This window comes from Rattus norvegicus, chromosome 13 (genome assembly GCF_021556685.1).
Source record: "Rattus norvegicus strain SHRSP/BbbUtx chromosome 13, alternate assembly SHRSP_T2T, whole genome shotgun sequence".
NCBI classification, from domain to species: Eukaryota; Metazoa; Chordata; class Mammalia; order Rodentia; family Muridae; genus Rattus; species Rattus norvegicus.
This window is the reverse complement of record NC_141546.1, coordinates 42131365-42156112: the sequence shown is the minus strand read 5'-3', so window position 1 is coordinate 42156112 and position 24748 is coordinate 42131365. Positions and strand designations below refer to the sequence as shown.

Here is a 24748-nt window from a genome sequence, read left to right as displayed (position 1 = left end):
GTTCACAGAGAAATCCTATCTGGGAAGAAAACAAAACCAAATAACAAAAAAAATTAGTCACAGTAGCACAGTTGGGAGGTGGAGACAAAAAACACCAACTTGAGTTCAACCATGACAACTGCAAAACCTTGTCTAAAAACAAACTTAAGAGTAATACTACTTTAACCATACCTCCTTCTCACCATTCTCATCAAGTATCAAAAAGACAACTGCTGTAACTCCAGCCCCAAGCATCTCCTACCCTCTTTTGGCCTCTGCAGGAACCCACACATATGGAGGACAGACACAAACACATAAATAAAAATAAATCTTAAAACAAACCAATTCTCCAAAACTCTGCCAAACCAAAAAGACTAGTGTAACAGAAAGCTATGAGAATTCCACTCAAGCCTTGGTACTCCCAAGTTTACAGACTGACTGCAGCTTGCTGGAAATCGTACTCTAGTTCCTTAATGGCGGCAGATTCTTTGAACCAGGACTTAAGGTTTCCACTGGATAAGTACTTCTCATAGTTTAGTCTGAAAGTCACTAAGGGGTCATTGAGATCCTTTCAAAAGATCCATCTGGTTCTTCCTCATCTATTTGCATCACTAAACTGTGCTCTTTAGTGTTTGTGTTTATGTATGAATTCTGCCAGGATTAAAAACCAGAGGACTTACTCCTATCAGACAAGGGCTTTACCTCTGAGCCACATTCTGCAGTCTCAAATACCATTTACATTTTAATCAAAACCACATATCCTAGCAGGGAAAGTGCCAGAGTAGAACTTAGGCAAAAACAAGACCAATGCCATTTTTTAAAAGTTATTTTTCATATAATATGAAGTATTATGTAAACATATAAGTATATCATTCTAGTGAGTCTTTAAATATATAAATATACTTTATTTAATAATGTTAAGATGGCAGTATTATCCAAATTGGCCTATGCTTTAATATAATCCTGATGAAAATCCAAGCTGAATACTTTACAAGATCATTACTGATTAAATGATATATGGTAACAAAATAGACAAGGGATGGGGGAAAACAACCCCCTCCTTCAACACATTTAAACAGTTTTAGCATTTTAATTTCAAAACTTACATGGTGCTAACGTCCTCATTTTTGATCAACAAATTTCCAACCACAGTACTGAGACAGTTCAACAACCCCTCCTCCCAACACCTCCCCTCCCTATACCCACCCAAAACTCTTGAATAAAATGCGTTGAAACAAAAAAATAGCTATGAGGGTACAGAGATGGCTGAGCAGTTAAGAGGACCATTTACCCTTGCAGAGGACATAGGTTCAGTCCCCAGCACAGCACCCACATGGTGGCTTACAACCACCTGTAATTCCATTTCCTCAAGATCCAATGCCCTCTCCTGGTGCCACAGGCTACTGCACATACTTGGTACATATAAATTCATGTAAGTATAGAACATATTCACATATTTTTTTCACATACAATTTTTAAAGTAAATCTTTTTTTCTTTTTGGATACAGGTTTTCAGTGTATCCCTGGCTGTCCTGGAACTGGCTGCTTATGCCACACTTGGCCTTGAATTTAAAGATCTGCCTGTCTGTGCCTCCTGAGTGCTGGGATTAAAGGGGTGACCACAATCTGGCTAGTAGATAAATTTTTAAAAAGCTGAATAAACCTAGTTACAAAAATGATGACAAGTTCCTATCTTAAAAGAGGTAAATAAAATATTTTATTACTTAATGAATAGCCTCTTGATAAAATCACATTTCAGTAACCAACCAAAGAACAGTATTGATGACTGACACATAGATTCTTTTTTGTATGAAGAGTTGGAAAACAAAAGCTGTAATGTAATGAACAAAGAAAGGGAGGAAGGGATGGAGGAAGGAAGGAAGGAGGAGAGAGGGAAGGCAGGCAGGAGGGTAGGAAAAAAGAAGAAACTGGCACTCAGGGAAACAAGTCATCCAATGTGATGGCTTGGTCTTTATTGCATCTACTATGCATACAACATGAAAACAGAACATCTTAGATCTGCTTGATGTAAGTGTTTCTACGATGCATACATTGTGATATCAGAACACCCTGGATCTGTTTGCCCTCAGAGTCTGCTATGCTCAGATAGCATTAACACAATAAGAAAATTTTGCAATGAAATATACAAAACATGAGAAAAACTTACAGTTGACATGTGTTTAAAAACATACTTTGCCTGTAAAATTATGAGAATATATCAATATGTTTTACTTTTAAATAACTATAGGTTCACAGGAAACTGAAAAAATAGTACAGCAAAATCTAAAACTACCATTCATGTAGCTTCTTCTATTGCCATTACAGGTGTATCTTTTACTATTAAAGCTAAGACATTGCTTCTTATTTACTTTAAAGCCTCACTCAGAGCTGGGCAGTAGATGTGCAGGTCTTTAATCCCAATACTCAGGGAGGCAGAGGTAGGTGGGTCTTTGAGTTCGAGGTCAGCCTGGTCTGCAAAAAAGTTCCAGGACAGCCAGGGTTACACAGAGAAACCCTGTCTCACAACTCCTACCCCCCACCCAACTCTACATAGTGAGTTGCAGGCCAGCCCAGGGCCACGTGGTAGAACGCTGTTTCCAAACAACTCCAAATCTAAAAACCAAACCAAACCATACGTAAGACTTTACTTAGAGTATGTAGTCATGTACAATTTTACTAAACATATAGGCTTATGTAACAAACAGCCACCACAATCAAGATACAGAGTGGCATTGTCACCATCCCATCTCCCAGGTTACCATTCTGCTTCCCACCCTATGGTATGTAACTGCTTAAGACTCTTGCTTTTTACGTTATCATATTTTCTTCAAGGTCTGCCCAAGCTATTGCTATGGCCATGGCTTGGGACCCTTTATCGCTGCATAGTATTCCATACATAGATGGTATGGACACATCACAGTTTAACTTAGTCAGGGGCATTGGGTCATATCCAGAAAACAACAACCAAATTACTTATTTTAAACAGTAATTCCATAATATGGAAATTCTTTTCTCAAGATTTAAAAAAAGAAAGTCTAACACTATTTGAGCGATTGCTTTTGCATACATGGAGAAAATTTTAATTTCATATTAAACTTTTCATTTTATTGCTATATTCTAGATCATCCCTTAGTATAATGACCAATGCATCAAGAGGGATCTGCAGTTGATTAAAGTTGTACCTCAAATTGCAAGGTGACACATTAGAGTAGTTAAGGAACGCTTTCATGTAGAAGACAGGTTAATAAAGCTAACTGCACAACTACAAAGGCAGCTTCAATCTGTCACTTACTAAACTAAAACTGGCTTAAGTCCAATGGCAGACCTTTCCTTGCCATCAGATTATACCTCTCAAAGTTAGAAATGCAAACAAACAATTCTTCTATTTAATTTCTTTTAGAAGGAAATTACAGCAAGTTGTGGATGACATAAATGGAGAAGACCAAAGAACTACCATTAAAAATGCTAAGTGATCTACTATTTATAGAATAAGAGACAAAAAATGTATAGCTTGCCTAGAGAAGTGAGTTTACAGATAAAAATTAAGAGTCACAAGGGCTGGAAAGACAGCTTAGGCGCTCCAGAAAACCCAGGTTCAATTCCCTGCACCGACATGGCAGCTCACAACAGTCTATAACATCAGTTCTAGAAGATCCTATACCGTTTTCTGACCTGAGGTGACTAGACATACAAGAGGTGTACAGACATACACGCAGGCAAAACATCCATATACATAATAAGAAATAACTTCTAAAAAGGCATAAACTGCCAAGCATGGTCCATGTTTTTAAACCCAGCACCCAGGAGGCAGAGACAAGTGGATCTCTAAAGTTTGAGGCCAAGTTTGGAACAAAGAGTTCCAGGACAGCATGAGCTACACAGAGAAACCCTGTCATGAAACACCCTCCCCCAAACCTCCAAAAAGGCATAAAGTCACTGATAGAGCAAAGACCGATAGAACTCTAAAGGAAAATGTTCACTTTAATGTCCACGTGAACACTAAGAATGGGTGAGCAGCACAACAGTAAAGAACGAAACCTGAAAATAAAGCAAACTGCAGGGAGCTCAGGCAGAGAGCTAGCTCTGAGCATGATTACATCTTACTTCACTTGTCCACCAGTGACTGACTAAACTGCATTGTGGGGAGTATATATATTCACATGTAGGCTAACACCAGATACAAGCAATTTGTTTAACTTAATCTAATCAGGCCCTTCTATGAGGACCAAAGTTAATTTGATAGAAATTTTATTGTGTTATTTGATGCATGGTACACGTATTATTACATACATAAAGATGACAGTGAGCCCCAAAGATTAAGTACAGAGCAATTTAAATTTTTTTACGTTTAGTATTATATGGGGGAAAAACTAATAAATTTCCTTTTCTTTCACCTGCATATCAATTTAGTTACCTAAAACCATAAATAAATTATCTGCCTATAGGCAAGAGTGACTACAGAAATGGAGGATTGGTCCTGTGGTTTGCAACAAGAGCAATCTGAAATGTTCATTTCCACGTGTAAAAACACACCTCTATGACATATAAGTGCTGGACATTTTTACAACAGATCATGGGAAGTATTAATAGGGAAGTTTTCTGCTCCAAATAGAAACAGGTTATTATAGATTCACTAGTCTTTAGCATAATCAACTCTTACTACACTTCCTTACTTATAAGAATGACACCTTAATATTAATCCAAATGGTTATAACTGGATATTTTAAAACATCAGTTCAAAGGGAAATCTCTTTAATTACTTGGTAAGTCCCCTTAGAGAAGCACCCAAATGCAGAGAGCACAATAACTTAGTGCCTGTGACTGTGCAGGTGCTGTCCACCTTGGACGCTACCAGCGACACTTCATGACACAACTGTTGGCATACTAATCTTAAATTAGCTCAACAGCACCAACTCCAAGGACACCTTCATGTGTGAAAACTATACTTTCAAAAATGCTTGGGAACAGAGAGGAAAATGTTATTTCAAAGAAAAGAAACAACCAAGGACTGCAAAACAATGGAGTAGAAACTAAAGAGCAAGGACTTAACTTAATGTCTGAATACTTGCTAGCAGTGTGAGGTGAAAGGTTCAATCCCTAGCATTGAGGACAAAAAACAAAGCAGAAATAAACCAAGGAACCTGAAGAGTGCAAAGCAACAGTCTGGCTGGTAAAATAATTTTCTCAATCTTAACTTTGTATCACAGTCAATTGCTTTCTTTGGTAGCAAAATGAGTTCAATAGCAACTGTAACCTAGATCTTGAAACATATTAACAAAGTAAAGTGAGACAATACTGTAACAGTTTACTACTACAACACAAAGTACATATTTTAAATGGGTAATCTATTTGAAATATGTTCCAAAAGCAGAAACCTTAAACAAAATAAAATTCTCTTTGGCACCCAATGACCAATTTAGGATATATTGTCTGCTTACAAAAAGAATGGCTAGAGGCTAGCAAGATGGCTTAGTGCATAAGGCACTTGGCCTTTAAATCAGACCACCTGAACTCAATCCCAGAGACCAATACACTAAAAGGAGAACTGATTTCTGCTAATTGTACCACTGTCCTCCACCCCCCCTAAAATATATCATGGTACTTATGTTCTGTACCCCGCAACCCAGTAAATGTACTAAAACAAACAACATATCTATGAGCTACTGTTTTAAGCTACTGTGTACATTAACACTCCTACAATACTCAACAGCAGAAGAGATTTTGAGGCTGCAACAATATTCTGTGCCTATGAAGAGCAAATTCATTCTCTAAATATGAAAATGAGAAAACAAAGATAAATATTTAATGTAACAAATATATGTAAGACACAATCTTAGGAACTTTAAATATTCTATTTATAACTCCATAGATTAAGCATTATCCTCCCCATTATACAGATGGGGAAACTTAACTGAGGTTAGGTTAGGTTAGATTAGCCTCATAAAACGATCCCACCACTAGTCAAAGAACGTAGTCTCCTGTATTTTCATCAGGCCTTCCCTGCAAAGAATTCATGAGACCTAAAAATATCATTGCATAAATTACCAATTAATTATCAAGTTTGGGGAAATATGCTAGGGAATGTATGTTATGGGAACTTAATGGAGGAGCTGAGGGAACTAATTCTCCAAAGCTATGTACTACATTAAAAAAAATTATCAATACATAACCAGATTCCTTCTTAATCCAAATGAACGGATCTATTTTACTTCTGTATCTACTTGCATTGTTTTGAGAACATGGCAGATTCCTAAGATACTTCTGTGACCCTGAAGAAATAGTCTATCAGTCACAGTGCTGATAGCTTCTTCAGAACCAATGCTTACTCAAGAACAAGTAAATCTTAGAAATGGGGTGGTCTGTAGCCATGACTAGTATAGACTGTAGAGTCCATTAGTCATATTCTCCTAGGTTGAAAAAGCAAAGTGGAACTTGCCAGGCACACTATCAAAATCTGATGCAATTATAAGAAAATTCCCAAAAAATAGCTAAAGATGCAAAATCTCAAGAGAATGCTATTTCTTCAGTTAAATGTGTGGCTACATGAACGTTCCTCATTCAAGTATTATAAGAAAGGGTCCTCCACATTGAGTTCAGCTTTTCATGACTCAATGTTCTTGGAACCAATGGCATTTAATTTTAAGGGTGTTGTTTTTAGCTGGTCAGTGGTGGCCCACACCTTTTGGATCCCAGCATTTGGAAGGCAGACAGAGACAGGTGAATCTCTGTGAGCTCAAGGCCAGCCTTTTCTAGTGAGTACCAGGACAGCCAGGGCTATGCGGAGTGACCCTGTCTGATGAGCGAATCCAAAATAAAGGGGAGGATAGAATGGGATTCTTTAACTTGACCTGGGCAAACCATAACCTTAGGGGGGTGGTGGTGGAATATGTGTTTGTGCGTATTCATTCATGCTAGAAATTCTTTTTATCTTCTTCAGAGATGTATCTTATGTCTTGGGAGCTACCCCTTCACCTCTAACTAGTTTAGGAGACTTGCTCTCTCCGGACCCAATTCACAGAAGTCACAACTGGACCCAATTTGGTTTCTCTATAAAGGCAATTTCAGACAACAGTGACAATCTCCTGTAGATAACAACCACAAGAAGAGAAAACTTCTAACAAACAGGGATGGAAAGGGGGAGAGGGATTAACAACACCACAACGTCCCCATAGGGACCCATCAGCGACCAAGGCTGTGACAGTCATTCAACTTTCTTGCTAATTTCCCCACTGTTTTCTTGCTAGCAGTACAGGCACGACGTGCTGTTTCCCTTTTGGTGTGTGTGACAATTCCCCGGAGCGGGTCTATCAGCCCCGGGCATCTGCGCCAGGCCCCGGAGAACAGTTCCGCGAACGGCCCCTGCTCCAGCCTGGCCTGACTATGGCTGCTTTTCCCCTCCGTCCTCCCCGGATCTCCAGGGCTCGCAAGAGCAGCAGCTGCAGCAGGGACGCTCGGGGAACCTGTCCCCAGCTCCCCCGCTAGGCCTCAAGGGGTTGGCGCTGCACATGGCCCCCAGCGAAGCGGCGGGCACCGCGCGATGGAGGCGACGGGAGGGCTCGTCTCAGAACCCGACGGCCCCTGGCGGGCGGGAGGGGAGGAACGCCGTCTCCTCAGCGCTTAGCTCCCTGCCTGCCTCACTCTCCCGCTCCGTTAGCGCTACCGGTCGGCGGGCGGGGGAGGGGAGCGGGCGCGTTATTCCCGGGGCGCCGCGGGGGAGGGGATGGCATCTCTTACCCGCGTTACTGAGGAGAAGGAGCAGGAGGAGGTGGCGGGAGCGCGGCGCAGCGGGGCGACGGCGGGGCCGGCTGGTTGCAAGGAAGAGTCTCACGGAAGGGAATTAACCCCATCACCAGCCCGGACACCGGCTCCAGCGGCAGCCGCGGCGGCAGAATCCCGCCCCTTCCCACCACGCACTAGCCCCGCCTCTCCGTCGCGTTGACGAAAAGCAGCCTACCTCATACGCTAGATCAACACTGAGTGACATACGGATGATCCAATCATCGTTTGAAAACCCACTTTCGCTCCACCCCATTATCACTGCGGGCAGCGGGAGAACGGGACTAAGTCTATCTCCACCCACAGAAGAAAAAGAACCAATCCCTGGCAAGTTGTCGTCCTTGAAGGACGCAAGAGACAACCAATGATAAAGCTAGGAGGACAGCCATTTTGCCCACTTGTGAAAGAGCCACCTTTTCCCACGAGTAGGAGCCTGAGGTGGGCAAGTTCCGGGCAATTTTAGTCAGTGGAGATATGGAAGACAACTATATTTCTTCAGGGAATGATTCTAGAGCTCTTTAAGGATGAAAGGACAATTTTGTCGTTCATATGGGGGAGATGAGAGGAAGGCTTTAAGGATGTGGCTCCGCCCCTTTAGCGATAACGGGTTCCAGGCTGAACACCTGGTTTCTCCGGTCTCAGTGGTGGAGGCAGAGCTACCGAGCAGTTTAGCTCCTGCGACTACAGTTCCCAAGATGCCTTGCGACCTCTATTTGTTCATTTTGCTTCCGGTAGCGTTTTGTGGGAATTGTAGTTTTTGAGAGGTTACCGTGCAACCTCCTTGTCCAGATAAGTAAGAAGAAAGTTTTGAATAATTTGGAGTTGAGAATGAAATCGCAAGGTTCTAGTCGGTTCTTTTCGCTTCACTGAAGTATAGAGAATATAAAAGGGCTGGGAGTTTTCTCAAGACACTACACTGTTTTAGAGTGCTGGTATTTGAACTCTCCCACTTCTAGGTCATCCATTTAGCGTCACTTCCGCTTAGCTGAAGACACTTGCAAAAAGCTTGGCGGGAGTTGAAGATTACGAAGCTAGTGCTGCAGTTTTGGCGGTCTGTGTAGGGCAAGAGATGGGAAATTGATTGTACTTTAATTGCACTTTAAGAAGAGTGGGTAAGAGTCGGGCGTGGTGGCTGATGCATGTAACAGCCGGAAGCTGAAAGGTCGCCGCGAGTTCTCAGCCTGAACTACAGAGTGAGTTTTAAAATATCTGGGACTGGGCTGGGGATTTAGCTCAGTGGTAGAGCGCTTACCTAGGAAGCGCAAGGCCCTGGGTTCGGTCCCCAGCTCCGAAAAAAAAAAAAAAAAATAGCTGGGACTACAGAATTAACCTTGTAAAATAATCCCCCTGCACTGCTCCCTTCCTCTAAAAAACCCACTCAGAAATCTGAAATGGCATGGGTGTAATTCCAGAGCCCGTGTTGTAATTTTGCACTTTGCTTTTTAGTCTTGCGGACCCAGTGTTTCTTATCAGACCGGCTCACTAGTGATTGCACCTCTTTTGAGTTTGTAGAGGATGCTTTAACTTGCCTTTACACTGTGAGTGAAGCAGCATGGGTTCATGGCCTCATTTTGACTGGAAGGACTTGGGAATTCTGAGCTAATTCCCCCATTTATACAGTCTCCAGAAGTTGCCTTTGAAGGAAGAAGGCTCAGGATCGTTGGAATAATGGAATGGTCCTGTCGCCGTTCTTGAGTAACCATCCAACATATTAAGTGGAGACCAAGTAACACCCGCAGTACTACTCCAATGACCAAAAGGCTTCAGAATTCACATCCTAGTAAAGTCACCAAACGAGGCATGCCAGATTGATCACCCGGAGTCCTTGGCCTCTCAAAGTCTCTTCCATCGTTTTTATGGAGACTTCGTCTTAACAACTTTTCTCTTAAATATTTATTGAACTCTTACAGTAGTGGTGACTATAACAGGTTAAACAGTGCACAGAAAGGTAAGTTTTTGTTCAAAAGGAGTTAGAAAGATTAAACAAAATTTATGTTAGCCCTTTTTAATATCTCCCTAAATTTAGCATCCTCATAGCCATGGTTTGTGTGTTGTTTTGGTTTCCTCTTTGCTTTCTACTTTTAGATTTAAAAAACCCATACCTTTCTATTTCCATTATTTTTACTCAAATATTAAGTCTGTGTCCAGAACTGATAAGAGGTATTAATACACCACATGGATCAGAGTCCTAACTAGTGTACTCCTAGAAACAGAAATATATCTGTAACTTCCAAACAGACAAAGCAGTCCTACTTTTTTGTTTTGTTTTTAAAGAAAATAACTGTCTTTGCTTTCAATGTAAGACTTTTTGTGCACATGCGTGTGCACACATGCTCATAAGTGAACTAAACACCCCCACAATATGCACATTAAGCAGAAGGCACCATTGAGCTGCATCATCTCCATTTAGGAGTTAAAGTTTCCAGTGATAAGTTAGCATTGCCCATAAATACTTAGTTGGGATTTTTTCATTAAACCCTTCTAAGTAAATCAAGTCAATATGTAGTAATAATGACCATCATATTACTGAATATTTTATCTGAGCCCCCAAAGGGCTAAGTATGTTTGTGTATTTCCTGTGCCACATCTGCCTTTTCCTTTTTCAGTGCTGGAGACAAACTGAGAGCCTTGCATTTGCTAGGTATTTGCTTTGTCACTGGGTTGCATCCTCAGCATTAGTTTAAGAATTGAAGAAACTCCGGATCAGCAAGTGCACTACAACTTTAAAAGTCCGATCCACTCACTCAAGACAGTCTGGAGCTGAGATACACAGCCAAGTCTGCTTGATTTGGGTTTTTGTTTTGTTTTGTTTTGTTTTGTTTTTTCCAACCCCAAACCATTACTTCTCAAATGTTTATGAATCTCACAAAGTTCAGCCTTCCTCTGCCGTCAGAATGCGGGGATTAAAGGCTGTCACCACCATGCCTAGCAGAAAGTTGTTACTTTTCGTTCTGTTTTATTTTGATTTTTAAAGGTTTGTTTATTTATGCATTTGAGTGTATGCATGCATGTGCACCATGTACGTATGGATAAGAAGGCATTGGATCTCCTGAAACCGATGTTCCAAATGGTTGTGAACCACCTTTCGGGTGCTACAAATCTAACCTGGGTCCTTTGCAAAAGGCAGCAAGTGTTCCTGACCACTGACCCATTGTTTCAGTACCTCTGCAGAATGGCATGCTACTGCTTAAAACTCAGTGGTTGATTATGACAATATTACTGTCATTGTTTATGCTACCTGTATTCCATGGTGTAGCTCAAATATAACCTGGTTTTTTTTTTTTAAAGATTTATTTGTTCTATGTAAGTACCCTGTAGGCTGTAACTGTCTTCAGACACACCAGAAGAGGGCATCAGATTCTATTACAGATGGTTGTGAGCCACCATGTGGTTGCTGGGAACTGAACTCAGGACCTCTGGAAGAGCAGTCAGTGCTCTTACCCACTAAGCCATCTCTCCAACCCCATATCTTGTTTCTTGCTAATAGCTATTTATTGTTTCCAATTAGTAATATTTTTTGTTACTATAATGAAAGTGTATAACAAAATCAACCATCTTAAGCATTAAATGTGTACCTTACAGTGCGTTAACCATTTGTACCTTGTTGTACAATACAGCTGTAAAATGTCTTCTTTTACACAGCTAAAAATTGTGTTTTCACTCTCCCCTGACTCCTTGCAAACATCATACTGCTTTATGTTTCCAAGAGCTTACCTTATATCTCATGTAAAGGACTAGGATCCTGACGTGTTTGACCTTTTTTTTTTTTTTTTTTTTTTATTAACTTGAGTATTTCTTATATACATTTCGAGTGTTATTCCCTTTCCCGGTTTCCGGGCAAACATCCCCCTCCCCCCTCCCCTTTCTTATCGGTGTTCCCCTCCCCATCCTCCCCCCATTGCCGCCCTCCCCCCATAGACTAGTTCACTGGGGGTTCAGTCTTAGCAGGACCCAGGGTTTCCCCTTCCACTGGTGCTCTTACTAGGATATTCATTGCTACCTATGAGGTCAGAGTCCAGGGTCAGTCCATGTATAGTCTTTAGGTAGTGGCTTAGTCCCTGGAAGCTCTGGTTGCTTGGCATTGTTGTACTTTTGGGGTCTCGAGCCCCTTCAAGCTCTTCCAGTTCTTTCTCTGATTCCTTCAATAGGGGACCTATTCTCAGTTCAGTGGTTTGCTGCTGGCATTCGCCTCTATATTTGCTGTATTCTGGCTGTGTCTCTCAGGAGCGATCTACATCCGGCTCCTGTCGGTCTGCACTTCTTTGCTTCATCCATCTTGTCTAATTGGGTGGCTGTATATGTATGGGCCACATGTGGGGCAGGCTCTGAATGGCTGTTCCTTCAGTCTCTGTTTTAATCTTTGCCTCTCCCTTCCCTGCCAAGGGTATTCTTTTTCCTCATTTAAAGAAGGAGTGAAGCATTCACATTTTGATCATCCGTCTTGAGTTTCGTTTGTTCTAGGGATCTAGGGTAATTCAAGCATTTGGGCTAATAGCCACTTATCAATGAGTGCATACCATGTATGTCTTTCTGTGATTGGGTTAGCTCACTCAGGATGATATTTTCCAGTTCCAACCCTTTGCCTACGAATTTCATAAACTCGTTGTTTTTGATAGCTGAGTAATATTCCATTGTGTAGATGTACCACATTTTCTGTATCCATTCCTCTGTTGAAGGGCATCTGGGTTCTTTCCATTTTCTGGCTATTATAAATAAGGCTGCGATGAACATAGTGGAGCACGTGTCTCTTTTATATGTTGAGGCATCTTTTGGGTATATGCCCAAGAGAGGTATAGCTGGATCCTCAGGCAGTTCAATGTCCAATTTTCTGAGGAACCTCCAGACTGATTTCCAGAATGGTTTTACCAGTCTGCAATCCCACCAACAATGGAGGAGTGTTCCTCTTTCTCCACATCCTCGCCAGCATCTGCTGTCACCTGAGTTTTTGATCTTAGCCAATCGCACTGGTGTGAGGTGAAATCTCAGGGTTGTTTTGATTTGCATTTCCCTTATGACTAAAGATGTTGAACATTTCTTTAGGTGTTTCTCAGCCATTCGGCATTCCTCAGCTGTGAATTCTTTGTTTAGCTCTGAACCCCATTTTTTAATAGGGTTATTTGATTCCCTGCGGTCTAACTTCTTGAGTTCTTTGTATATTTTGGATATAAGGCCTCTATCTGTTGTAGGATTGGTAAAGATCTTTTCCCAATCTGTTGGTTGCCGTTTTGTCCTAACCACAGTGTCCTTTGCCTTACAGAAGCTTTGCAGTTTTATGAGATCCCATTTGTCGATTCTTGATCTTAGAGCATAAGCCATTGGTGTTTTGTTCAGGAAATTTTTTCCAGTGCCCATGTGTTCCAGATGCTTCCCTAGTTTTTCTTCTATTAGTTTGAGTGTGTCTGGTTTGATGTGGAGGTCCTTGATCCACTTGGACTTAAGCTTTGTACAGGGTGATAAGCATGGATCGATCTGCATTCTTCTACATGTTGCCCTCCAGTTGAACCAGCACCATTTGCTGAAAATGCTATCTTTTTTCCATTGGATGGTTTTGGCTCCTTTGTCAAAAATCAAGTGACCATAGGTGTGTGGGTTCATTTCTGGGTCTTCAATTCTATTCCATTGGTCTATCTGTCTGTCTCTGTACCAATACCATGCAGTTTTTATCACTATTGCTCTGTAATACTGCTTGAGTTCAGGGATAGTGATTCCCCCTGAAGTCCTTTTATTGTTGAGGATAGCTTTAGCTATCCTGGGTTTTTTGTTATTCCAGATGAATTTGCAAATTGTTCTGTCTAACTCTTTGAAGAATTGGATTGGTATTTTGATGGGGATTGCATTGAATCTGTAGATTGCTTTTGGTAAAATGGCCATTTTTACTATATTAATCCTGCCAATCCATGAGCATGGGAGATCTTTCCATCTTCTGAGGTCTTCTTCAATTTCTTTCCTCAGTGTCTTGAAGTTCTTATTGTACAGATCTTTTACTTGCTTGGTTAAAGTCACACCGAGGTACTTTATATTATTTGGGTCTATTATGAAGGGTGTCGTTTCCCTAATTTCTTTCTCGGCTTGTTTCTCTTTTGTATAGAGGAAGGCAACTGATTTATTTGAGTTAATTTTATACCCAGCCACTTTGCTGAAGTTGTTTATCAGCTTTAGTAGTTCTCTGGTGGAACTTTTGGGATCACTTAAATATACTATCATGTCATCTGCAAATAGTGATATTTTGACCTCTTCTTTTCCGATCTGTATCCCTTTGATCTCCTTTTGTTGTCTGATTGCTCTGGCTAGAACTTCAAGAACTATATTGAATAAGTAGGGAGAGAGTGGGCAGCCTTGTCTAGTCCCTGATTTTAGTGGGATTGCTTCAAGTTTCTCTCCATTTAGTTTAATGTTAGCAACTGGTTTGCTGTATATGGCTTTTACTATGTTTAGGTATGGGCCTTGAATTCCTATTCTTTCCAGGACTTTTATCATGAAGGGGTGTTGAATTTTGTCAAATGCTTTCTCAGCATCTAATGAAATGATCATGTGGTTCTGTTCTTTCAGTTTGTTTATATAATGGATCACGTTGATGGTTTTCCGTATATTAAACCATCCCTGCATGCCTGGGATGAAGCCTACTTGATCATGGTGGATGATTGTTTTGATGTGCTCTTGAATTCGGTTTGCCAGAATTTTATTGAGTATTTTTGCGTCGATATTCATAAGGGAAATTGGTCTGAAGTTCTCTTTCTTTGTTGTGTCTTTGTGTGGTTTAGGTATAAGAGTAATTGTGGCTTCGTAGAAGGAATTCGGTAGGGCTCCATCTGTTTCAATTTTGTGGAATAGTTTGGATAATATTGGTATGAGGTCTTCTATGAAGGTTTGATAGAATTCTGCACTAAACCCGTCTGGACCTGGGCTCTTTTTGGTTGGGAGACCTTTAATGACTGCTTCTATTTCCTTAGGAGTTATGGGGTTGTTTAACTGGTTTATCTGTTCCTGATTTAACTTCGATACCTGGTATCTGTCTAGGAAATTGTCCATTTCCTGAAGATTTTCAAATTTTGTTGAATATAGGTTTTTATAGTAAGATCTGATGATTTTTTGAATTTCCTCCGAATCTGTAGTTATGTCTCCCTTTTCATTTCTGATTTTGTTAATTTGGACACACTCTCTGTGTCCTCTCGTTAGTCTGGCTAAGGGTTTATCTATCTTGTTGATTTTCTCAAAGAACCAACTTTTGGTTCTGTTGATTCTTTCTATGGTCCTTTTTGTTTCTACTTGGTTGATTTCAGCTCTGAGTTTGATTATTTCCTGCCTTCTACTCCTCCTGGGTGTATTTGCTTCTTTTTGTTCTAGAGCTTTTAGGTGTGCTGTCAAGCTGCTGACATATGCTCTTTCCTGTTTCTTTCTGCAGGCACTCAGCGCTATGAGTTTTCCTCTTAGCACAGCTTTCATTGTGTCCCATAAGTTTGAGTATGTTGTATCTTCATTTTCATTAAATTCTAAAAAGTTTTTAATTTCTTTCTTTATTTCTTCCTTGACCAGGTTATCATTGAGTAGAGCATTGTTCAATTTCCACGTATATGTGGGCATTCTTCCCTTATTGTTATTGAAGACCAGTTTTAGGCCGTGGTGGTCCGATAGCACGCATGGGATTATTTCTATCTTTCTGTACCTGTTGAGGCCCGTTTTTTGACCAATTATATGGTCAATTTTGGAGAAAGTACCATGAGGAGCTGAGAAGAAGGTATATCCTTTTGCTTTAGGATAGAATGTTCTATAAATATCCGTTAAGTCCATTTGGCTCATGACTTCTCTTAGTCTGTCTACATCACTGTTTAATTTCTGTTTCCATGATCTGTCCATTGATGAGAGTGGGGTGTTGAAATCTCCCACTATTATTGTGTGAGGTGCAATGTGTGTTTTGAGCTTTAGTAAGGTTTCTTTTACGTATGTAGGTGCCCTTGTATTTGGGGCATAGATATTTAGGATTGAGAGTTCATCTTGGTTGATTTTTCCTTTGATGAATATGAAGTGTCCTTCCTTATCTTTTTTGATGACTTTTAGTTGGAAATTGATTTTATTTGATATTAGAATGGCTACTCCAGCTTGCTTCTTCTGACCATTTGCTTGGAAAGTTGTTTTCCAGCCTTTCACTCTGAGGTAGTGTCTGTCTTTGTCTCTGAGGTGTGTTTCCTGTAGGCAGCAGAATGCAGGGTCCTCGTTGCGTATCCAGTTTGTTAATCTATGTCTTTTTATTGGGTAGTTGAGGCCATTGATATTGAGAGATATTAAGGAATAGTGATTATTGCTTCCCGTTCTATTCATATTTGGATGTGAGGTTATGTTTGTGTGCTTTCATTCTCTTTGTTTTGTTGCCAAGACGATTAGTTTCTTGCTTCTTCTAGGGTATAGCTTGCCTCCTTATGTTGGGCTTTACCATTTATTATCCTTTGTAGTGCTGGATTTGTAGAAAGATATTGTGTAAATTTGGTTTTGTCATGGAATATCTTGGTTTCTCCATCAATGTTAATTGAGAGTTTTGCTGGATACAGTAACCTGGGCTGGCATTTGTGTTCTCTTAGGGTCTGTATAACATCAGTCCAGGATCTTCTGGCCTTCATAGTTTCTGGCGAGAAGTCTGGTGTGATTCTGATAGGTCTCCCTTTATATGTTACTTGACCTTTTTCCCTTACTGCTTTTAATATTCTTTCTTTATTTTGTGCGTTTGGTGTTTTGACAATTATGTGACGGGAGGTGTTTCTTTTCTGGTCCAATCTATTTGGAGTTCTGTAGGCTTCTTGTATGTCTATGGGTATCTCTTTTTTTAGGTTAGGGAAGTTTTCTTCTATGATTTTGTTGAAGATATTTACTGGTCCTTTGAGCTGGGAGTCTTCACTCTCTTCTATACCTATTATCCTTAGGTTTGATCTTCTCATTGAGTCCTGGATTTCCTGTATGTTTTGGACCAGTAGCTTTTTCCGCTTTACATTATCTTTGACAGTTGAGTCAATGATTTCTATGGAATCTTCTGCTCCTGAGATTCTCTCTTCCATCTCTTGTATTCTGTTGGTGAAGCTTGTATCTACAGCTCCTTGTCTCTTCTTTTGGTTTTCTATATCCAGGGTTGTTTCCATGTGTTCTTTCTTGATTGCTTCTATTTCCATTTTTAATTCCTTCAACTGTTTGATTGTGTTTTCCTGGAATTCTTTCAGGGATTTTTGCGATTCCTCTCTGTAGGCTTTTACTTGTTTATTAATGTTTTCCTGTGCTTCCCTAAGTGTGTTCATGTCTTTCTTGAAGTCCTCCAGCATCATGATCAAATATGATTTTGAAACTAGATCTTGCTTTTCTGGTGTGTTTGGATATTCCATGTTTGTTTTGGTGGGAGAATTGGGCTCCGATGATGGCATGTAGTCTTGGTTTCTGTTGCTTGGGTTCCTGCGCTTGCCTCTCGCCATCAGATTATCTCTAGTGTTACTTTGTTCTGCTATTTCTGACAGTGGCTAGACTGTCCTATAAGCCTGTGTGTCAGGAGTGCTGTAGACCTGTTTTCTTCTCTTTCAGTCAGTTATGGGGACAGAGTGTTCTGCTTTCGGGCGTGTAGTTTTTCCTCTCTACAGGTCTTCAGCTGTTCCTGTGGGCCTGTGTCTTGCGTTCACCAGGCAGCTTTCTTGCAGCAGAAAATTTGGTCTTACCTGTGGTCCTGAGCCTCAGGTTTGCTCGTGGGGTGCTGCCCAGGGGCTCTCTGCAGCGGCAGCAACCAGGAAGACCTGTGCCGCCCCTTTCGGGAGCTTCAGTGCACCAGGGTTCCAGATGGTCTTTGGCTTTTTCCTCTGGCGTCCGAGATGTGTGTGCAGGGAGCAGTCTCTTCTGGTTTCCCAGGCTTGTCTGCCTCTCTGAAGGTTTAGCTCTCCCTCCCACGGGATTTGGGTGCAGAGAACTGTTTATCCGGTCTGTTTCCTTCAGGGTCAGGCGGTGTCTCTGGCAGGGGTCCTGCCGCTCCTGGGCCCTCCCCCACGGGAGCCCAGAGGCCTTATACAGTTTCCTCTTGGGCCAGGGATGTGGGCAGGGGTGAGCAGTGTTGGTGGTCTCTTCCGCTCTGCAGCCTCAGGAGTGCCCACCTGACCAGGCGGTTGGGTCTCTCTCTCACCGGGTCTGGGAGCAGAGAGCTGCTGCGGGCCGGGATCCGCGGGTGTGGGACTTCCGGTAAACACAGAACGTGCCCGGTCCTAGAGAAATTCTGCTTCCGTGTGTCCCAAGCTCACCAGGCAGCTTTCTTGCAGCAGAAAATTTGGTCTTACCTGTGGTCCCGAGGCTCAGGTTGGCTCGTCGTGTTTGACCTTTTTTGACTAGCTCTTTAACTTAATGTCTCCAGAGTTCAGCCAAATAGGTTGTGGGAGGATTTCCTTTGCAGGGCTGAGTCCCTGCCATTTGCATATCACATTTTATAATGAATCCATCTCTTGGTAGACATTTAGGTTGCTTTCCCTTCTTGGCTTTTGTGTTGCGTGCAAATCCTTTGTTTCTGTGTATGTACAAACACTGCGGACTGTGAGGGTCCTCTCCTTCTGTCACATAAGATTGGAGAGCAGACTTAGGTCAGTGGCCTTGGCTGCAGGAGCTTTCACCCGCTGAGTCATCTACTACTTTTGAGTTTAGCCACAGAGTCTCTGTAATTCCTAAATTATTCTCCCTAAGGAATATTATTTCCACTCTCTGTACTATAGCACTGTATGAGCGAACCTGTTTCCCCGCTTGCGTGCACATGTGCGTGTGTGTGCGTGCGTGTGTGTGTGTGCGTGCGTGTGCGCGCGCGCGCGCGCGCAGCTGTACTCCCTTGTGAGGGTGCATGTGGAGAGCAGAGTTTCACTCTGGGGCGTCGTCCTCCATCTCTTCCCCACTCTACATTTTGAGACAAGCTCTCACTGAACCTGAAGCTTCCTGGGTAGTTAGACGGGCTAGCCTGGGAGGTACCAGGGCCCGATTATCTTTGACCCCCATGCTCCACCCCAGTGCTTGGGTTACAGTTTAAATTTGTATGGGAATTCAGGTCCTTAGACTTGTACAGCAAACACGTTACCATCTCAGCCTTGTCTTCAGCCCCACCTCCCCCATTTCCTATCTCTATCTAGTCTATGTAAAGTGCTGGCTCATGAATTGGTGTCTATTTACCCCTCTGGTGCCGAGCATGTTTCATGTGTATACTGCCTATTGGTGTCGAGTTTCTTCTGAGTAGCTTGTTGCTGTCTTAGCATCATAATTTTAAAGAAATACTTCAGGCCCGGCATGGTGGTCCATGCCTTTAATTCCCAGCACTTGGGAGCCAGAGGCAGATGGATCTGAGTTTGAGGCTGGCCTGGTCTACAGAGCGAGTTCCAGGACAGCCATGGCTACATAAAGAAACCCTGTCTCAAAAAACTGAATGAAAAAAAGAAAGAAAGAAAAGAAGAAAGGAAGGAAGGAAGAAGAGAGGCTGACAGACAGACTTCAGTTTTTTCAGTTTGTCATATATTTTGGGAATCTTTACTCAACATTTAAAAAAAATTTTAGCTTTTTTTCTAAGAAATGAGCTTAAATACTTTAGTGTTTAAATCTAACAATCTTTTCTGTGTCTAGCTGTGATGTCAAAAGTAGTTTCCCACTCTAGTATTCAAAAAAATCATTACATTTTTCCATATTTTTTAATTACCTGTATATTCTTTGATATAATGAACAAAATTGGGATTGTTTTGTAAATGCTAAGGATTCATGCATTCTATCACTGAACTAGCTTTTGGTCTCATTTTGTTTTTAGATGAACCTAAAATTGCTCAGGACAGCCTTGAACTCCATACGTAGCTGAGGCTGACCTTGAACTCCAGATCCTCCTGTCTCTGCCTCCTGAGTGCTGGAATTACAGGCACTTGCTAGGCACTCCTTAAATATTGTCAGATGACAGATCTGGAAGCACTGTTGAAGAACAGAAAAGGTCAGACTTTTATATCATACCAATCTGAGTCCTAGACTCAGAATTGTCAGAATTTCTGAGACTTATGTAAATTATTTATTAGCTCAGTATCCCAGTTTTTACATGCAGATTGAATGAAAAAAAGAAAGAAATTAAAAGGAAACGAACAAGATTACTCTTAGGTACAGTGGAGGAGAAAGTTTATTATTGATAAAAGTCACAGGCAGGGACATCTAGGAGAGTCCAGAGTGGACATGACCTGGCTGAGCTAGGCCATGTGGAGAGAGGGGAAACAGGTGCAGTAGTTAAGAGGGCAAAGGTGTGAAAGAGGCTGGTAACCAAAAATGGCCGGATTATATAAGGAAGAGCTTCTAGGGAAAGGGCAGCCCAGTCCTTGGTCTAAAGAGTTCAGGGTAGAGGGCAAGATATGCTGGCCGTACCCTATAACAGGTAGGGACCGAGGGATGCTGGGAGAACCTGGAGGCCAGGTCCACTCTGATAGGTTAAGCAGGTACCTCGTTTGTCCAGGGTTTGAAACTTTACACAAATAACAATATTTTGTGGTCCAGCAAGATGGTAGAGTGGATAAAGGCACCTCCTTGCTGCCAAGGCTCAAGACCTGGGTTCAGACGCCAGAAGGTCCCTGATCTCTACACAGATGCTGTAGTATTCTCAAAGACACGTAGAACCCCCGAAAGGATAAGTAAATGTAAAAAAAAAAAAAAAAAAAAAAAAAAAACCCAACAAAATATATGCTTTGTAAGTTGTTTTGATAATTACAGAAGACTTTTTAAAATGTCTTAGCACAGTGCCTCCATAAAAGAAATTAGAAGTAGGAGTAGGAGTTGGGGTAACATTGGTGGTATATTGGTGAGCACAGCTGCTGTTTCAAACCTGGGACCAAAGGCCAAAGTACCTGCTTAACGTATCAAAGTAGACCTGGCACCCTGGTTCTCCCAGCATCCCTTAGTCCCTACCTGTTATGGGGGTATGGCTGGCACACCCCTCCCTCTACCCTGAAATCTCCAGCCCAGGAGCTGGGTTTCTCTTCCTAGGGTTTGGCCTCCTAGCTGCTGTTCCTAGTTCCTCTCACTTCCCTCTGCCTCTCCTTCCCCTTCTCACATGGCCCGGGGTCATGACTACTCTGGACTCTGCCAGATGTGTCTGCCCCTGGCTATGCTCTCCCACATGTCTGATATAAACTTTGTCCTCCACTGTACCTAGGAGCACTCATGTCCTTTCCTTTTCCTTTTATTTCTATTTTTCATTCAGCTGCCTTCCAACAAATGGGGTTCATTTTATCATGAAAACAATTATCTATGGCATCAAAGGTGTTTTTGCTTTTACAGTAATTGATATTTGATATAGCAGCTTAGGAAGCCTCGTGATAAGACAGTCAGAAAATATGATGTAATTCTGTCTATTGTAATCAATATACTATTTTATAATATTATAATTTGACACTAAAACATTCCCATTGATTAAATTTAGGCTTTTGTTTACTGATGACCTATAAGTATGGGTGGACTGGGACTGGAGAGTAGCTTAGCTGTTGAGAGGTCTAACCTTATTCACTCTGTGAAATGCATGAGCTTTTGTGCTATAATTCGTGTGTACCAGAGTGACTTGTCCATGGACTTGTACTTGCGTAGCACTGTACTAGTCCCTTGATTCCCGCCTTGCTCCATCTCATAAACTCTAGTTGCACACTAGTTCAACACTAGCACTGTACATATTCTGGTCACAAGTATGTCCTCTCATCCCTCATTCCTGTTCTGCTCTCTAGACTTGAAAACTTACTGGTTTTTATTTATTGATTGATTTTTTTTTTTTTTTTTTGAGACAGGGTTTCTCTGTATGGCCCTGGCTGTCCTAAAACTAGCTCCGTAGACAAACATGGTCTCTAACTCAGAGATCTGCTTGCTTCTGCCTCCGCCTAGTGAGTGCCGGAATTAAAGGTCCTTTGGAATTTTAGAGAGACAATTTTAAGGGCTCGGTGCCAGGCACTCCCGGGTGTGGAACATTAGTAAGCAAAGCAGACAGAAATCTTTGAGTTGTTAGCTTCAAGGCCAGCCTGGTTGACTTAGTCAGACTCTGTATTAAAATAAAAAGTAAAAGACTAAGAAGATGTGATACTCAATGGCAGAGTATAGCATGCACAAGGAAGGCTCTTGTGACACAGAAAAGCAAAAGCCCCCATGAGCCTTTATGAAGCTTATGTCCATGTCAAGATAAACAGAATAAACAGCAAAAAAAAAAAAAAAGTAAATTATGTAGTACTTTGTAAGCTGATAGGTGTTATCAAGAAGAAAACAGTGGGGGAGGGGAGGGTAGAGATCCGTGGATCTAGAATTTTAAATAACGTGGATAAGTTACATTTATTGATAACATGACCATTTAGAAGGTGTGGAGGGCAGGAGGAAGGCTGATGCCTAGGCATCTGGGGGAAGAATGCTGTTCAGACAGATGAGCTAGTGCAAAGTTCTGAGACCTAAAAGTACAGGACATCGGCACAATAAAAATGGGTAGGTAATGGAGAGGTAAGGACATGGGGTTTGGGAGGGGCGTTGGTCTAGGAGATGGCATCCCAGCAGAGGGCCTGAGACCTCAGTAGAGGAAGAACTGCTGAGGAACTCTGGGAAAGGATAGGATGCAGCAGTAGTTTCCAGAGTACCTGGCTGCCTGCTATGTTTAAGGAAAAGGTGGACATGGCTAATACCAGGAATTCTGACTAGAGACAGTGGTGGCAGGTAGGTCTGTAGAGGACTGATATTGGTGAGATTCTGGATACAGTGGGAATGTAGCGTCCCCGTGTTACTGTAGGCCGATGTGCAGTTTGAGGCAGAGCGGCGTGTGAGTACCAGGAAGGAGACAAACCCTGGGGAGAGCTAGAATCCCACCTTGGCATCTTTGAGAAGCCTCGTTAGATATGTGAGTCTGAAGTTGGGAAGAGTTCCTCATGTATAAATGTAGAAGTTGTCCGAGAACTAATATTTAAAACCACGAGACTAAGATAACACTTAAAAATAAAGAAAGCTACAGGAACTGCGCTTCAGTTCATTCTGCCATTAAAAGTTGAGGAGGACTGAGGTTTAGACAGAAGAATGGACCAGTGGTGGGATGAGAGCATGAGGCCTCTATGTTCTGCAATGCAGGTGAAAGTATGATGGACTGGGGGTGGAGCGATGAAAGGGTCAGTAAGGTGACCTAGACGTCCTTCCCAGGGCCTTGCTTTGCTTCCCAAGCCAGCGTTCCTGTATACGCTGTACTTCCAAGGACACTTTGATCCCTTATGCTTTGGTTGCTAAGTTAATCATTCGGGCTTCAATTTTAATTTATTATTTAATATATATGCACATATATTAAAATTATGTAAAGGACATATAGTGTTTTAAATGTATGTATATATTATATATATATAAAAGTGTGTGTGTGTGTGTGTGTGTGTGTGTGTGTGTGTGTATAAACGGCCAGATCTACAAGTCTCTGTTCTATCCCACCTTAATATGAAGTAATTCCCTGGAGAAGATTTTTAGAAGCGCATCTGTGTTTACTGTTATGTAGACAGAGTCTACTATATGTATACATTCACTGAGATCCATATTTCTAAATGCATAACACTTTGGAATTCATGAGGTCGGGTGTTAAGCATTTGTAACTGCAGCTCTCTTTAGGGCAAATATTTCTGACTATTAAAAACAGGTATTTCTACTGTGGTTTAGCCACAAGGCAAAATGTACCACCCTGGCATGTTTCTTACATGCAAAGGGAGAAAAGCCCCACACTTCGCTTTCACTTCTACCTTGTTTTGGCTATACGGTCTGGGCGTTTTACCTTTCAGGATTTTATCATAATGACTTTCAGTCTTCTCTGGTATAACATTTTCCTCTCACCCACGATGTGAGACAAGTTTACACCATGCAGCCCTAGTTGGCCTGGAACTCAGTATGTGTACCAGAGATGATGTCTGCCTCTGCCTCCTGAGTGGGCAGCACCATGCCCAGTGCGAGTCTTACTTTTTAAGAGAATTATTTAAAAGTGAATAATACTAAGTCTACCTTTCACCAAATTGTTTTGATTGCTTTATTTTATGTGTTGGTGCATACATAAAGTTCAAAAGAAAACTTTGTGTGCTCAGGTTTTTCCTTTTTTACATGGTCCTGGGGATCACAGGGGTCATCAGCCCTGTGCAGCAAGCACTTTTACCCACTGAGACATCCATACGAAGAATTTATTTAGCACCTAAAACATGCATTTTTTAGAATATTTTTCTGAGAAGGAATTGTAGCTCAGTAGTAGCCCACTTTGTATTTTATTATTTCTGAGTCCTGGATTTAGTCTACAGCACCATAACCAACGGGGGGCGGCGGGGGGGAGGTTCAAAAGGCTCAAATGTTGTTAGCTTTGTAAAGATCCAGTAGATATGTGATTTTCTTTTAGTGATGTATTTATTTGTTTGAAATGGGTGTGGCTATATTATGTTTCAAAATGGAATGGACAAGCTGTTCTTTGGCAGTGAATTATGCCATCCCTTTGGACTCAGTGCCCTTGGGTTTCTTAGCAGCCCACTCCGGGAACATGATTGGACTAGTCTAAGGGGAGAGTTACATACATGCATGGTATAAAGCATGTAATTGTCATGCATATGGGGCTCTGTAGTGTGGATAATCATGGCTCCCTCACCCCTTTGTTTGTTGTTCCTGGTTTTTAGGCTCACCATGCCTACAGCCGGTGAGAAAAGGAAGGCTCCTACACCCTGGACTTCCTATCTGACAAGCGAAGCATCTGCACAGCTGAATTTTTTACCAGACAAGCTGAGAGCAAAACTGCTCCCATTCCAAAAGGATGGCATCGTGTTTGCCCTCAGAAGAGGTGGCAGGTACGGTGCTTTGATAAGGCAAGCCGAAAATTGCTGGAAAGTGTGTTACAAAACCACGCTCTGCTTAACCCGGCTTTTCGTTTATCACACATTTTCTGTAGTCAAGTTGATTGTAATGAAATAGATGTCATTATCCATAAGCTGTCATTGACCTAGACTTCGGGTAGAAATGAGTC

At 41.7% G+C, this 24748-nt stretch overlaps 2 protein-coding genes across 6 annotated transcripts in view; one reads left to right on the top strand and one right to left on the bottom strand.

The window, feature by feature from the left end:
- R3hdm1 (R3H domain containing 1) overlaps window positions 1-7854 on the bottom strand; it is a 144859-nt gene extending 137005 nt beyond the window's left edge. For all 3 annotated transcript variants that reach the window (NM_001134867.2, NM_001443613.1, NM_001443614.1), the window contains exon 1: window positions 7714-7854. The gene's annotated coding sequence lies outside the window, so the exon portion shown is untranslated. The remainder of the gene's footprint in view (window positions 1-7713) is intronic.
- An 880-nt stretch (window positions 7855-8734) lies between these two features.
- The window catches only part of Zranb3 (zinc finger RANBP2-type containing 3), a 155029-nt gene continuing 139015 nt past the window's right edge, over window positions 8735-24748 (top strand). The window contains exons 1-2 of one of the 3 annotated variants that reach the window (XR_015635198.1): window positions 8735-8948; window positions 24405-24572. Coding sequence is in view for 1 of the 3 variants with exons in the window: in NM_001447237.1 (NP_001434166.1) it covers window positions 24412-24572 (161 nt within the window). In the remaining 2 variants the exon portion in view is untranslated. 3 annotated transcript variants of the gene reach the window in all.